The following is a 15289-nucleotide window of genomic DNA, read 5'->3' on the forward strand; positions in this document are numbered from 1 at the left end:
AGCGCAGCGCCCGTCCACCCGAAAAGGCATCGAAACTGGTATATCGTACCACGCATTCAATCTCAAAAGTAAAATGAAGAACCGCGATAGCACCACCAGAGCAAGCATGATTTTCTGCGCAATAAGAACCGATCCTTCCCACCACTTTTTTTTTTCTCATGACCCATCTTTTTCCCACAAGGTTCTTTTGTTCGCGGAGGGGAGACTTCTACCATCCAGAAGCCCCGAGCGGAAAAGAAAGAAAGGCCCCGGGCGAAGAGACGTAGGATAAGGAATCAACAAGTCAGAGAAGAGGACAACCATTCAAGCAAAGCCCCCATTCCATGATAAACATTCAGTAGAACCACAAGCGAAAAGAAGTCTTCTCATGATTTGGCCAGCAAGCAAAAGATCCCATTCCTCGAGTAGCGAAGGAGCAAAAAAAAAAGAAGAGAAATCCGGAAGGGAAATGTAGACCATCCCCGAGTCAAGAGGCAGAAGAAGAAGAAGAGAGAAAAAAACACACAAAGTTATAACAGCAAGAAAGCCCGATCAACCATCGAAATCCTCCCCCTCCCCCACGTCCACGATCTTGTGCAGAGAGAGAAGTGTATGAATCAACCCATGACCACAGAGAAGACCGACCCGCTTTGGAGAAAGAACCCGTAGGAAATTTAACACCCACCACCCATTCATTCCCTAGGCCCATAAGAAATTTTTTGCACCGATTTTACCAGGCTCCAATGCTATGCAAGTTCCTCTCCTCATGATGACACCGTCATGACATCGATAGTGAATGGTCTCGTTTTTTCTGTCCTCTTTCATCTTTTTTAAACGTCCTTTCCCTTTTATTGTGTTCTCTTCTTACTCGAGAAGACCAACCCGCGCGCAGAAAACAAAGCACTCCATGGCTCAGATCGCTCAAATGCTCAGAAACGAATCGCTATATCAAACCGTCAGGAAGAGGCATCATCGGTAGAGGAGCGTACCAGAATCTCCCGCATTTTCTCGTTAGCCGCGGAATCCGTCGAGGATCCATGACGTTTGCCCAGGGGGGCGAGTGTGAGGTGACAGTGCTTGGGGATTTACTGCGAAGGCTGGGCCTGGTGGTTGTCACGGCCACGGCCGCCACGGTATCCACCACGACCACGGTATCCATCGCCTCGATCACCACGGTAGCCACCACGACCACGGCCCTCACCGCGAGGACCACCACGACCACGGTATCCACGACGCTCGCCCTGGTAGTTGCCACGGCCGCGGCCACCGCGGGAAGAAGGAACCTCCTGGAAACCATCGCCGTTGGTAGCCGGAGCAGCAGCCTGAGGGGCAGCGGCAGGGGCCGCAGGAGCCGCAGGAGCAGGCGTGTCCTCAGCCCAGCTTTGTGTGCTGGCAGCAGGAGCTGGCTCGTGAACGGCCTCAGTCTCAGTCGGATCGCGAGGAACCATCTCGAAGCTCTCGGCCAAAGGATCTTCAGAACCAGGGGCCTTGGTGTCCCACCTGTCACCAGCAGCGTTTGCAGCAGAATCATCCACATTAGCAGTAGGAACGGTAGAGGTCTCGGCAGCGGGCTCGCCGTTCGTCGAGGCGACGTTGGCGTCAAGCTCGGTCAGGCCGGCATGGGCGACGGTAGGGTCGGTGCCAACGGTGGTCGTGGCTTCATTGTACGAGGGCGGCTTGTCCTCCTCCTGAGGGGCTTGGGCGGCCTGGTTGACCTCATCAACCCAAGCTTCCTCGGCGGCGAAAGGAGCATCCTCAACGGAGGCTTGCTTAACCTGGGCGTCTGCGGTAAAGTTAGACTAATGCCACACTCTGATCACTTATTCACTTACAGGACACGGTAAGCTCGAGACCCTCGGTCGAGATGACGTGCTCCTCAGAACCGGAGATCAGCTTCTCGGCAGCCGTGACAGCCTCCGGGTTGCCACCGTAGACGAGCAGCAGAGCGCCCTCGAAAGCCTTGGAAAGCTCCGTCTCCTCGTCTCCCTGCTGGCGCCTGGCAGCAGCCGAACGAAGGAACTGAGAGAAGACGAGCAGGCGCTGCTTCACAGTCTTGTCGGCTTCGGCCTTCTCTTCAGCCCTGATCTTGTCCTCCAGCTCCTTCAGCTCCTTTGCGTGTGCAGCCTCCACAGCTTCCTTCTGGCGAATCAACTTGGCGGCAAGCTCCTCCTGAACCTTCTTGAAGTTGACAAGCTGCTCGTTCAGCTGCTCACGCTCAGCCTCGAGCGAGGGCTTCTTCAGCGCCTGGGCCTTCTGATCGGTGTTGATCTTCTTGGAAGCAACGAGGTCGTCGAGGGAAACATTGGGGTTCTCCTTCATCACGGAGTTGACCTTTTCCATGGCGTTCTAGAGGGTTCCAAGTTAGCCCGACTGAGCCGGTGTTGCATGGTGGCAAGTGATGGCGTGAGGTACTTACAAGCTTCTTGTTGATGCTGCGAAGCCTCCTGTGGTGATTCAGTCAGTACAAATGAGGGCCATTGTCTAGGTCAAGCTGGGGCTGTCGCTCGTTCACGTACTTCTGGAGATCCTTGATGTAAGGATGCTCTCCGTCGTCGGCGCCGTTGACGCCGCCGTCGATGGGGTTCTGGTCATCCTTGGTAGGAGTAGCTGGCGAAGCAGCGGCGGCGGCGGCAGCGGCAGCCTCAGCCTTGGCCTTCTTCTTGCGCGCGCTCTTCGACTCGGCCGGAGCCGAGCTGGGCGGGTTCGAGATGTTACCAGTAGACATACTGGTGGACAGCTATGTGCGATGAGGGTTGCGGGGTGGTGTGGGCTGTGTGAGGGCGTGGCGGTGATTGCGCCAGGTAGGCAGACGAAGGTTGTAAACGGGGGGACAGGTAGATGCTCAGCAAGGCTCCAGGTGTGCAGGTGGAAGCAAAGCTCCAATGCCCGAGAGAGCGCGGCGCCAAAACATCGGATTATCTGTGCGTAGGTCGCCAAGCCCACCGTCATCGCGGGTCTGTGCGCCGCCGCGTTCCGCTAGGTAGCGAGGCGGATTCTGTCCCGCTCTCCAGCTTGCCCTCACTGGCTCTTTGTCCCGTTCGATCTGGATCGTTGGACCGGTGACAGCATACATGCATGTGCATCTGGGAGCTGGGCGCTGTCCCGCGCGTCTACATTGTCTGGAGTGAAGGTCAAATATGCACAGTCCCCGTCTAACATTTCCCCTCACCGAACCGCCGCTTTGACCTCGGACGCGGACCGCCGAGGAAACCGCATACTGTGGAGCTTGATGGAGCCCGCTCCTTTGCCAGGGGGCAAGGGCGCTAGCACTACGTATATTGCCTGCTGCTGCCTCTATCTACAGGGACCCCCCACCGAACTCGCCGACACTCTCAAGGAACAGCTTCGTTAATATCCTTGTCACAACCCGAACCTGCTGTGAATGCCCCGGAGCAGCGACGTTATCATCGTGTGTAGCCGTTTCTAGCACGGATTTGGATAGTGCCTATCGGTGAGCGGATGAGGCATGAATCCCTTGATCAAGTTAGTATGGGCCACGACATGCAGCCCAGAAAGGGTCTCTTACCTTCTCGACGCCCTCCATGAAACCCCAAGAACCGGGGCCTTTGAAGTTCCAGAAGAACCATCCTCCAGCATACTCCTCATACATGTCTAGCTGAGCCTCGATGTAGCGCCGGACCTGCTGTGTGAGCGCATCACTCCATTCGTCGACCTTGATGCCTCCGTCGGTTTCACACTGGCAGCCGTCGATTTTGCAGGCTTTGCCTGTCCCGGCAGGGTCGGCAAAGGTAGTTCCATCCGGGTTGACGCAGATGAACGTGTTCCCACTGAATTCCCCGACATGAACAGGTAGGTCCTTGCTTTCCGCAAACGCAAGCTGCTCGGAGGCAAACCTACAGACCTTCTGGATGTGGCCAGGTTGATCGAGATTCCTGTCTTCTTCGGTGAAGATTTGGTAATGGTGGAGGTCCAAAACGAAAGAATTCGGGGTTTGGCCATTCAGGACCTTGTTCACGTCAAGCCACGACTTGGGGGTAGTCCACTGATCATGTATGGCAATGCGCAAGTCCTTGTTGCTTGCTGCATTGCGTACAGCTTGGTATGTCATCTTTGCCCAGTTCTTGGTGACCGTAAGGTTATTCGGCAGGCTGTTTGTAGGTTCGTTGACAAGCTCTATGGCGACCACTGTGTTGGCAAGTTCACTTGTCGCGTACTTTTGTGCTATGATTTTCAAAACCTTGGTTGTGCGCGCAAGGTTGCCGTTACCAGTCTGCCACTGCAAGTGAATATCAATGGGGGTTTCGAGCAAAGAGTTGTCGTCCGACATACCTCGACCGATCCCAAGTGGCCTGAGCTAGCCTCCCCATTTGGTGATCCGGGAGCTCCGTGAAGATCAATCACCACCAGGAGCCCAGCGTTCTTTGCCCATTGAATGGCCTTGTTCAGATAGGCGTCGGCACCAGACTTGTATGGAGTATCAGCATTATCGTAAGCCCAGAAGCCGATACCGATGCGGACCCTAATTCAGGACAATCAGTGTAGATGGTTTGTCAGACAAGTGGGGAAACATCGGAACGCACGCGTTGATCCCATATGAAGCGAGTTTCTTGATATCGTCCTCGGTGCAGTACGTCTCCCAGTGCTGACGGAGGGCTTCCTCGGATCCGGGCTGGCTGTCAAAGGTCCACTGGTCGACCGCGTTCGTGCCGTTGAAAAGGTCCGGAGTGAGGAACGGCTCGATAATGAGCCAACCACCGAGGTTGACACCACGAAGGAAGGGAAGCGCTGGGGCGCGCGGTGCGACAACCTCATCCGTGATGGTCGGGAATGCCTGGACCAGGGTGACGAGAAGCGCCAACAGGCATTGCATGAAGTGCATGCTAGCAGTGGGGGCGTCCGAGGAACGCTTCAAAGAGTGACGAAGTGGAATGAGATGTTGAGTGGGCGGAGGTCGGGCAAAGCGCGAGGTTGTATGTATGCGCCGGCGGAGGGTCGCCACTTCCGAATTCGGCCACAACCACAGGTACCGAGAAACCACCCGCAAGCTATGACCATCCCTTCACGAAACATTCGTCTGGACGATTTTGCCATGACCCAGTTACATACACCTACCCTCATACCAGAACTCTCCAACGCCCCCACTGTGGGTTCACTCAGTGCTGCGATGATAAGCGGGTGTGCCTCGGATAGCGCCACATGACAAGCCCGAGTTTCCAAAGACCAACTGAAGAAGATTGCTGTGCCAAAATCTCACGGTGTGAGCGCCTTGAATGATGAACACCTTCCTGTTTCCTCTACGGCACCCTGCTTTCATGAACCCGACAATGTGATACGGCAGCGGGTGACATTTCTCTTTCTAACGGGACCCACTTACCGGACACGCGTGAGACTGTCGTTCATACCGGGCGCCAGCTGGGCTGGCCAAAAGGTAGGCGTAGGTCAGTCGAAACAGGCGATCGCTGGGAGGCGGCCATTGCCCAATACTGACTGCTCAGTGAGTTGCCACCTATTTCCTCCTGCTTAAACCTGCTTAATCAGAGAAATTGCACCGATCCGATCTTTGTGGATAGTTGGTGTCGGCATCTGGACGCTTTTGTAGTTTCCAACCCTATGTCCCCATCCAAAGATATGCTTCAACTACCCATGCAGGGACTATGGTGTCTTCCGCGAGACAAGGCCTCTTCTGCAACCCACTGTAACAGTGACTCGGATCTCCAGATAGGAGATGTGATTGGCGGATAGCGAAGATCATCCACACACCTGCTTGGATGGACGGGGAAGGGAAGGAATCGATGCAGCACCCCGAGCCGTATTGGGCATTAGCACCACGACGGGCATGCCCCATGCTAGGAGGAATCCGCCTCATTCGAGTCCCAGACGGAATATACGAGAGCACCAGGGAGACCTTGTGACGGCGAGAGGCGGGCCTTTAATGCAGGCTGCCAGTACTGGGCATGTCGGGCCGCATCACGAAGCCGGGTGGCAGCATGGCCCGGGAGAAGCGGCTGTCATGACTCTTGGCCGGGCGACACGTGCATGTCCGGGGGATTTCCAGACGCCGGTTCTGGAGATAAAGCATTGGCGCGGGGGTTTCATCGCAGTCAGACGTTGGAGCGCAGCGTGTAGGGCAATTGTTTTTCCGCCGTCTGGGGCGGCACGGCTGCAGGTGTGGGGGCGCTGCGACGCTCGGGGCGAGGAGGCGGGAGCGCTTTGGGAATGAAACCTGGCGAGCACCATGGGCGGCAGCCTCTGTGGCTGGCCCCGGTGTCGTTCGCTGAGGAGAGCAGCCATGGGTCCCGCCAGTCACAGGCCGGGGCGGGCGACAATCGCGACGCGCGAAAGCGGCACGTGAAGGTGCCAGACGCAGCTAGTCCCAGAGCGGCACGCAGGTGTGGTGCGAAGTGGAACACGGACGTGGTATCCAGCAGGGCAGGGCGAGGAATGGCGGTAGCGACGCGGCCACGAGACCACCTGTGCATTTGCAGTGCAGATGAGAGCAGTAATCTTTGTCGCGGCGGGCTCGCAATGCTGAGGCGGGCAGACAGCAATGCATCGCGACGCGGTCCAAGCGGGTGGTCGGGTTGGCGCGGCCGCTCTGCTTGCCTCGGCCATGCGGCAGGCGCGACGCAGCAGCCCAGCCAGCCCGCGTGAGCCCTCCCGTCGAGCCTCGAGCCTCTGGGCCCTCCCGGCCGCTGCTGGGGAAGCCGCGCCTGGGGCCGCATAACTGGCAGGTGCAGCGCCGCAGATATCTCGCGCTCGTTCCGCCGTCCTGATGCTTGCCAGGCAGGCGCGTTCCCGACCCGCCCGGCGCCGATACGTCCCGGCACCAGCTCCCAGTTGCAAGGGTTCGCTCCGCGCCCCGCCCGGCCACTCTTAGCTCGTCCTACCGCCCACCGCAGCCTGCCTTTCAGTTAAAGCGCCGTCGCCCCAGATCACGCGCTTTCTCATCAACATTGTCAGGTGACAATTTCCTATCCGCAGTATACTCGACGACCATCGAACTGCTGCGAGTTGGAGACGCTGCATTTCGATCTCGCGCCAGCAAGCTCCTCGCATCCTCGCCGTCTGCCTCGCGCCCCCCAGCCCCGGTGTCGCCGCCTGTCGTCGTCCTGGACGCGTTGCGATCACGGTCTCTCTCTGGACGGACCAAGGCTGCCGTTAGTCAGCGGCCTCACGAAACATCAAAGCGGGTAAGTCTCCATCTTCTCGACACGGCCTTGAGCTTCCCTGGTCGCGCCCTCCGAGCCCGCCGCCTGCTGCAGCCGTCGTCGCCTGCGGCTCTGTGCTCGCCACCGGCCCCGCCGCTCGAGCGATGTTGCTGCCCGCGTCCGCGAAGCTCCACGCGCATTCCTCGCAGCCACCATGTCGCGTCCGCCCGCGTTGCCGCTGCCGCCCTCGCGCGGAGCTGCGAGATGATGCCGCCGGTGGCGACGGGCCTGCCGTGTGAGCGGGCAGGGCCCTGGCACAGCTGCGCTTCAAGCAATTGACAGCTTGGTCCCACAGCGAGGAAGCAATCCAGCTGCGCCAATCGGACGCCTGTCTGCCTCGACGTCGTACTGGACGCTTTGCTGTAGGACACGTGCTGACATTCAACACTCACCAGGCCTCTAACCGTGTCTTTCTTCCCCTTCGAGCTCTGTGCTCTCGCTTGATTCCTCTTGCGGAGCCCCACGGTCGAACAGTCGTCACCCCACGCCGCAGGGCCCTTGCCTATAGCTCAGCCTCCAACTTCCCTGTGCCTCCGACCTTTGTATCTGCGAACAAGCGCCTGTGCCTCCAGGAACGCCTTATCCTGGGCAAGAACACGCGGCACAGGATCCAGCCTCAATAGCCAATCCAGCTGTTCCGCGTCGGCCGCCCGCATACAGGCTCTGTGCCACGGCAGCATCAGCTTATAACTACCGCCGCTCTGCGTACGACGCACCATAGTGCTGCCTGTACTTGGGACTACTGCCAACGGCTCCGCTGACAGTAGATACCAACGTAAATCCAGGAATATCGGACGCGTGAACATCACAACACCAGCATGACCGACGTCGCCACCTACCCCGAAGCCGAGGCCAAGTCTGAGGTTCCGGATACTACTTCGATGCAGAACAACAAAAGGAAGCGCAGCTCTCTTGACCAGGGCCCCACCAGCGGCAGGCCTGCTCCCACCGATGCCACCCGCACTTCGTCCTTCCAACGCGTATCACCGGGTTCAGCAAACAGCACTGGAGTGAACGATCAATCCGCCACTACTTTCCTGACTGGCCATCACTCAACTGGAACGGGCGAGGACGATATGCACCAACACACCAACACCGATCTCGACTTCAGCCAACTGGCACAGCACACGAACGACCACAGCCTCCACCAGAACGGCAGTGGAAATCCCACCAACGCTAGCGACACAGCTGCTGCAGCGCTGTCCCATCATTTCCAGATGACGGTCCCACAGGCGACTGAGCTGTCCTTCCAGAACCAGGGGGCAGGGGGAGAGGGCGACAGGGCTCTCGGGAATTCTTTCAGCATGGGCGATCACAACATGCACCAGGCATCCCATGGAATGACCGACTATGGCCTGGATGCTCTCAACAAGTCGAATAGTCAGGGCGGAAATGATTCCCCACCATCCCAGGTCAACCAGAAGCCGGCAGTCGGTTCCGAGGAGTGGCACAAGATCCGTCGGGATAACCACAAAGAAGGTTAGTAGGCTAACATGCTCCCTACTGTAGGCATTTTCAGCTAAAGAAAGGAATCACAGTGGAAAGGCGCCGTCGTGAGACGATTAACGAAGGTATCAATGAACTGGCCAAGATTGTCCCCGGCTGTGAGAAGAACAAAGGCTCCATCCTTCAACGCGCTGTGCAGTTCATCACACAGCTCAAGGAGAACGAGTCTCAAAACATTGAGAAGTGGACGCTGGAGAAACTCTTGACGGAGCAGGCTATCACAGAGCTCAGTGCCAGCTGTGACAAATTCAAGGGAGAATGCCAGCGTGCCTGGGCCGAGGCCGAAATATGGAAGAAGGCCTGCCAAAACGCCGGCATCGTACCGGATGAATACCAGAACCAGGGCGACAAGGCGGATCAGAATGGTGACAGTTGAGACGATAGCTGTATACGTGTCCCATGAAGATAGACGACGGCACGTGAACAAGAAGACGCGCTCGCATATGGCCGCCCTCTCTTTCGGCGGCGTTTCGAATCTTCCACTGTCGGAACGACGGCATGAACGACCTTCTCATGACTGTTTTCCCTGGATTCTCTCCTTTTCTTTGCCGATCCCCATGCAGGGATCCTGACATTCTATTTCTGCACAACTTTCAGTCAGATACTGTGAAGTATCTTGCGGCTATTCTTCTGGGTGTATTTCTGGCTTTCCGCTCGGGTTTCATGATCTGGAGGACTCGTCTTCGGCGTTACTGGCGGCGGAGGACTGAGCTTCTTTTGCACATACATGAGAGTTTCCTAGCTAATCCATCAGGGACTTTGGGTGGCTGCCTGAGTCTTAGACTTCTCTCATGTACTTCTATCCTACAACTTAGCAGTTCATGTTTTGGCTTCACTCAAACCACGTCTCGATGATCAATCATCGTTCGATCCCTCGGCTCTCTCGTTTCTTTTTGGCATGACATCCAATTTACTAACATCACAGCTTCAAGCAGCCACAGCGGAGTGCCGGTACGTGTTCCGCCAATGTTTGATCTCGCAACTCAGTTTCCCGTCTGCAGCTGCAGCCGTCTATCCGAGACATCTCCGGCGCATCCAACCAATGGCACGTCTGCATCTTCGTCTCCCTTGCACTCCACTGTGTCTTAACCACGCCCGCGAAAGCCGCCATCATGTGACACTTGTCGTCCACGAGACCACCACCGCTCTCCGTCCATAGGCCTCGCCCCTTTATCGAACGCGTCAGTCCCGAAATGATGCGCCTACCTGATTCACCGTGTCTCAATGGGAAATGCACATTCATTACTCTCGACTTCTGTGTCGCCAACGGTTCCTTGCCGGACGAATAGCGAATGCGCACTACTGGCCCATGCGACTCTACAGGCTTGTAGGTAAAATAGGCAGCATCCCTGTTATCGTCATCGTCACACCCGCTGCCTGCTCCCCGTCCGCCTTACCGCACAAATCGTCCGTCAGTCAGCCTTGGAGGCCGCACTTACCATTCGCTCTCTCTCTTCGCGCTCAGACGCGCGGAATAACTCGGGCGCAAGGCGCTTTTTTCTTACATTGTACGTACATCTGATCCCGTGAGATGGTGTTTTTGTCATCTTGGTGCCTTGTCGAAAATGTGCAGTTCCCAGCTGCTTGGATTCCCCGGTGGAGGACCTGCATAGGTAGCGCTTCCGCGTGACAGCAGTCTCTACGGTTTTTTTTTTTCTCTTCTCTTCTCCGTTCCACTTATCTTGGCATAGGCGTACTTATGCACGCAGCGCTGCGTCGACGCCCGCTGCGGATGAACACCCGTGCAGTGCCGGGCACTCCGCCGCCTCGATCCCACGCTTTCACCAGCGTGATATACTTGACTGAGGTTGCTCATCACTCGTTCTCCCGACGTTTTCCGGCTGTCCCGAACTTTAGGTGGTTTTTGATGGAAATGAGCGCGCCCGAGACCTCACGCGCGCGCGTCTTTGAGGCGCCGGACAACTGCCACATTATTGCTAACGGGAGACTCGACGAGTCGGGACACGACAGGACTTGAGGCTTGCCCGCACCTCCGTCTATGTACTTGCACGATTTGGAACCGGGCTACGTCGTCATCCATTTGCCGCTTTATCTTTTTCTTGCTCTGCCCACAGCGGGTGACAGGAAAGAAATTGGCCCGCTCGCATCTGATGTCACACACAATAGTGCATTACATTCTGAATCCAGGATCTGGACGCGTTTGCGCGGTTTCCAAAGTCGCGTCTTCGTCAGGATCTTGTATTCAAACTACCCGTGTGAGATACTATGATGCAGTGTCAATGCAAGGCAGATGCGGGTGGGCGTCAAGTTCTTTTGTCAACCGCCGTGTGCCTGGGCTTCGTTTTGGTGACACGCACTGTCCCCGTTCGAAGGGAAGTGGTGGTCTTGGCATGTTTGTTTCTCCTTCCTCTAGGGCTGTTGGATCGAATCGATGGGAAATCAGTGAGATATATGCCGGGTTTTCATGATGCCGGAGAGGTGGGGCTGGTTTCGTAAGTTTCGCGGGTCTTCCGTCGTTCTTTTCCCCCTCTCGCGGTTGTGTCTTGTTGAAAGGCGCGAAAGAGTTCGTTGTTGAGGGTATGTGGCTGAATACGTGCTCGCGCGAGATCGCATCAGCGTCTGTACGTGTACATGGATATCTCCTGACTTCATGACCGAGTATTGGCGATGGTCCTTACCTGACTGCTGATATGCCAATGCATGCAATGCGGTGTGGTGAGTTTCCGTGGCGTCGTTCGGCTCAGATCGCTTCACTCCAGATCGCGCATTTTCTGATCGACAACCGCGATTATTATCACGTCATTGTGTATCACAACAATATGCTCACTATTTAACGGTCAATGCTCACGGTTGACTTCAGGCATCACAAACATATCGCCCCCCTCCATTCCCCCCTTGATCCTCCCAAAAATTAAAGGACCGTACTGTGGCCCTTTCTCGAGTGAAACAAGGTCTGGACTGAGCATGCTCGGTGACCAGGTGGCCGTTGGAATGACGAGCATCAGCACTATTCAACAATGCTGCAGCTCAATCATCAGACGCCATGATGATCACCTTCAATATCAAATTCTGATAACCACTCGATGCCATGTATTGATTAATTGCACATCGCACGGAACAACCAGTGCCGGCATTGGAAGTACATCAGTGTGGTCATAAACTTATGATCATGGTATTGATCAGCGAGACAAGCCCGTTTCTCGAAGGAGACATGGAAGCGTAGGATTGTAATTGCTTTTATACCACAACAGGTCAGGACAGTCAGGTAAGCCCGGTGGCCAATACTTCTTCCGCATCTCACACGTGCTCAGAGGTCTCCTGAGCCTCGCCTCGCCTCGATTTGAAACGCTTCTTCCGTCCGCCGGCAACAAAACATGGCTTGCTACAAGGTTTGCGAGCTCGAGCGGCTTGTTCTCCTCGCCCTCGCCCACCAACGAGAAGTCATGGGCTGAACCGAAATGATGTGACTGAGACGAGCGATGTACCCATCACGAACCCTGTCTCAAGAATCACTTCTTCAGACCACGCGACTGTTGTCTTGCGCAATGAGGTCGTGGCGAGAGCCTTTTCCCCCAATCACTTTACATCTTCCGATCCAATCTCGAGCTCTGCGGTCTCCGCATCCCGTTGGAATGCGCAGCCATCAACCCAGGGGAGAGAGAGGGAACGGTGGAGTCTCCCGGCGATAGTGTCGAGAACAGAAGGAGACCACGTATGTACGGCGGCGTTGTTGCTTTTTTTCTCGTCGACATCCAAAACACTCAGGCACATATCACCAGATCACCGCCTTTTGTTCTACACTCTTTTGCTCTTTTCTCGGTTGGGCTCTCTTTCACCTCCGCTTTCGAAGCCTACAGTTCTTTTTTGTTGGACATATGATGGTCTCGGGGTCGGCTTGACGGCGCCGGTGGCAAGTGTCGTCTTTTATATATATTAAACTTCCGACCGGTGCTGCTGGCTGGCTGGGGCGCCGGGCCGATTGTCTTTTTCCAGCCCTCCTCTCACATGTACGGTTTATGCAACGTCGTGGTTGCAGTGCAGGTAGCTACGTACATACCGCCGGAGTAGCAGCGACGCCGGCCCGCCGGCCGGGTCGGTCGGCCGGTCCATGGTGTTTGTGGCGGAAGACGAAGAAGAAGAAGAAGGAAAGCATGACCGGAAGAAATCCAAATCATGGACTGGCTTCTTCGTAGCACAACCGAATGATTAAAAAAAGACGGCGCTGGAACGGCGCATGCCAGCGCCGGGCCGGGAATAACAGAAAAAGAAGCAAGATGCGCCACGTCCAAGTACTAGGTAGACCCTGTGGCGTCGAGAATGGGACGTGACCGCCCCCCCGCACGCCGTTGTTCGGCATCGGCCCGCAATCAAGAACGTGATCACGAGGGGGTGGTCGAAGAGATCACGCATGCGCGCACGTGTGTGGGGGAATATGGTACGTACTAGCGGTACTTTGGCGATAGTGGCCGCCGAAGGGGGGGAACCACTACTCCAACCTCCAACTCTGACCGGTGACCCCGCCGCCGCTTGCTACCTACTTACTATAGTGTTGGCCCGGCCGCCGGACCGGACCCCGTGGGGGGAGGGGGAGAGCGTGCGGGCGCCAACGCTAACAAAAAGTGCTTGTCTGCACTTAAGTACACTACCACCGGGTCGGCAGTGCACGTGGACTACTACTGCGATTTTTTTTTCGACCGGATGGATGGCTTGTCGCTAAATGCTAGTGAGTACAGGAAGCCTGCGTGAGTGGATTTAGGGCTGCATTTTGGTAATGGGTAGGCAGTCGAGCTAGCTGCATACCGGGGTCGGAGCTAGCGGCAAGTATGTATGTAGGTGGTGGCATGGCGGGGCTTTAATCAACGGGGAGCTGCGCGAATCCCACATGTACGCTCAGGAGCACTGCTGATTGCGCCGGCAGTGGAGAGCGGGCGCGCGCGTGGCGACAGGCCGACGGATCTCGTGGGAGGCAACCAATGAGACAGGTAATATACCGCCCAGACAAGTGTGGTGGGACAAGGGAAGAAGAAGCAAAAAGACGTCATACCTACCTACCTACCTGCTCTCCAAGTGCCGCAAGAAGCAATACTACCGTCAGGCAGTCCTACTTTTTGTGTAATAACGAATGCACGCACCGTCGTGCAGCTGTCTACTTTTTGCTTCTTCACGGCCCGCTGCCTTTCTCTCTTCTTTCGTCTGGCCGTGATTTCCCTTTCGCTCCACCCCTGTAGGTAGGTACCTAGGTAGTCTGCTTTTCCACCGCCGAACAACACAACACACACACATCAGGCGCACCACCACGGCCACTAAAAACCCCCCTCCCCCGGTCAGACGCCACCACTTCAACTAACGAAATAAGCATATAGCTTAAAAAACCAAAAAGGCCCGCCCTTCCCGCCGCCATCGCCCCCCCGCACCGGCACCTGAATCGCGTGCACACAATCCTTCATGCTTAAACCATCGTTTTGTTCTTTTCCCGCGCCGGCTTTAACACTATTGCGCTATTCGTGTCGGTGGCGCTCTAGACTTCTCGCTAACTACATACTTACATGGGTGACCGACGTGTAACATCGAACAACCCTCCCCACCTAAGTAATCATATGATTTGCATCCTCGTGCGCCGCCGCGCGCCGAATCCTTTTTTAATTTATTCCTACACCTCTGGTCGGCAGTGGCGGCGTTGCTGCTACTGGGGATAGGTACGGGCGTGGGTGTTGGTTATTGTTGTTTGGTCTCGCTGTTTCGGCTTGTTAACCCTTTTCGGATTGTTGTGGTTTGCACCTGGTGATGTCTTTTTTTTTTTGCTCCGGCGGCGGCGGTTTCTTTTCGTTGTGTGGCTTGGCTCGCTGGCTGGTTCGCTGGCTGGCTGGCTCGTGGCGACAGATCATTTGTTGTTGCAGCGGGTAGGTAGGTCGGTCGGGTAGCATCGCACGGCAGGATGGGGCTGGCTGGCTGGCTGGGTGGATAGGTAGGTAGGGTAGGTGGTATGGCGAAGGGGAAACCTATAGTACGACATCATCGTACTTCTGCCTTGTTTTTCCCGCGTGTTATTCTCCCCATGGCGATACAGGGGCGAGAGGGAAGAAAAAAACATAGAGCGAGAGACAGACAGATGCGAAGAAAGCTCTGACACACACACTCTCTCTCTCCCTCTCGTTTGCGCCGATCGGCGTGTGTGTGGGGGGGATGCGCCGTTACAGCAGTAGCTAATCCTTTCGCTCGGGTTTGAGTTTATCTCACTTGTCAATCTCCTCGTCTCCACTTGCTTATTTGCTTATTCCGGCCCTGCAGCCCATCGGGGCGAAGAAACCGATGAGGCATTCCCGATGACGATCGCCGTTGCACCAGGCCCAGCAGTTACACATTCTCACTAAGCAAACAAAAAAGCGAATCCCGTGGTCCCCGCCATCCTGGCCGGAAAAGGGAATTGGAAAAAAGGAATCAAGCAGTCATTTCAGAAAGCGTATGCATTAATCCTCCGCCCATGCAATCCTTCAAGCCCGAGGCAGGCTGAAGAGATGGCCTGAGGCATACAAAAAAAAAACAGAAACTACAAGCGGTTATGTATGCTTAAGCGACTGTCAGTCGGGTATCTTGCGTACCGCGGTCGTGGCAGGAAAAAAAAAACATGAAGAGGAATAAAGCGCGACGAAGAAAATAAAGGGGGTATCAGCATC

General features: G+C 56.0%; 2 protein-coding genes across 2 annotated transcripts; one reads left to right on the plus strand and one right to left on the minus strand.

Moving 5' to 3' along the window:
- Positions 1 to 1064: 1064 nt before the first annotated feature.
- On the minus strand, positions 1065 to 4819 carry SLS55_006697 (uncharacterized protein; the record flags this gene model as incomplete). The annotated part of the gene is made up of 7 exons (XM_066778126.1): positions 1065 to 1762; positions 1812 to 2325; positions 2396 to 2423; positions 2496 to 2716; positions 3506 to 4216; positions 4270 to 4459; positions 4521 to 4819. The coding sequence occupies 7 exons, from the start codon at positions 4817 to 4819 to the stop codon at positions 1065 to 1067; spliced, it is 2661 nt and encodes an 886-aa protein (XP_066632221.1).
- Positions 4820 to 7966: 3147 nt separating this feature from the next.
- Positions 7967 to 9030, plus strand: CBF1 (basic helix-loop-helix protein; the record flags this gene model as incomplete). Its single annotated transcript, XM_066778127.1, has 2 exons — positions 7967 to 8627; positions 8720 to 9030. 2 exons carry the CDS (start codon positions 7967 to 7969, stop codon positions 9028 to 9030), a joined length of 972 nt encoding a protein of 323 aa, XP_066632222.1.
- Positions 9031 to 15289: the final 6259 nt, after the last annotated feature.

This window comes from Diplodia seriata, assembly GCF_021436955.1.
Source record: "Diplodia seriata strain FDS-637 chromosome Unknown scaffold_6, whole genome shotgun sequence".
NCBI lineage: Eukaryota > Fungi > Ascomycota > Dothideomycetes > Botryosphaeriales > Botryosphaeriaceae > Diplodia > Diplodia seriata.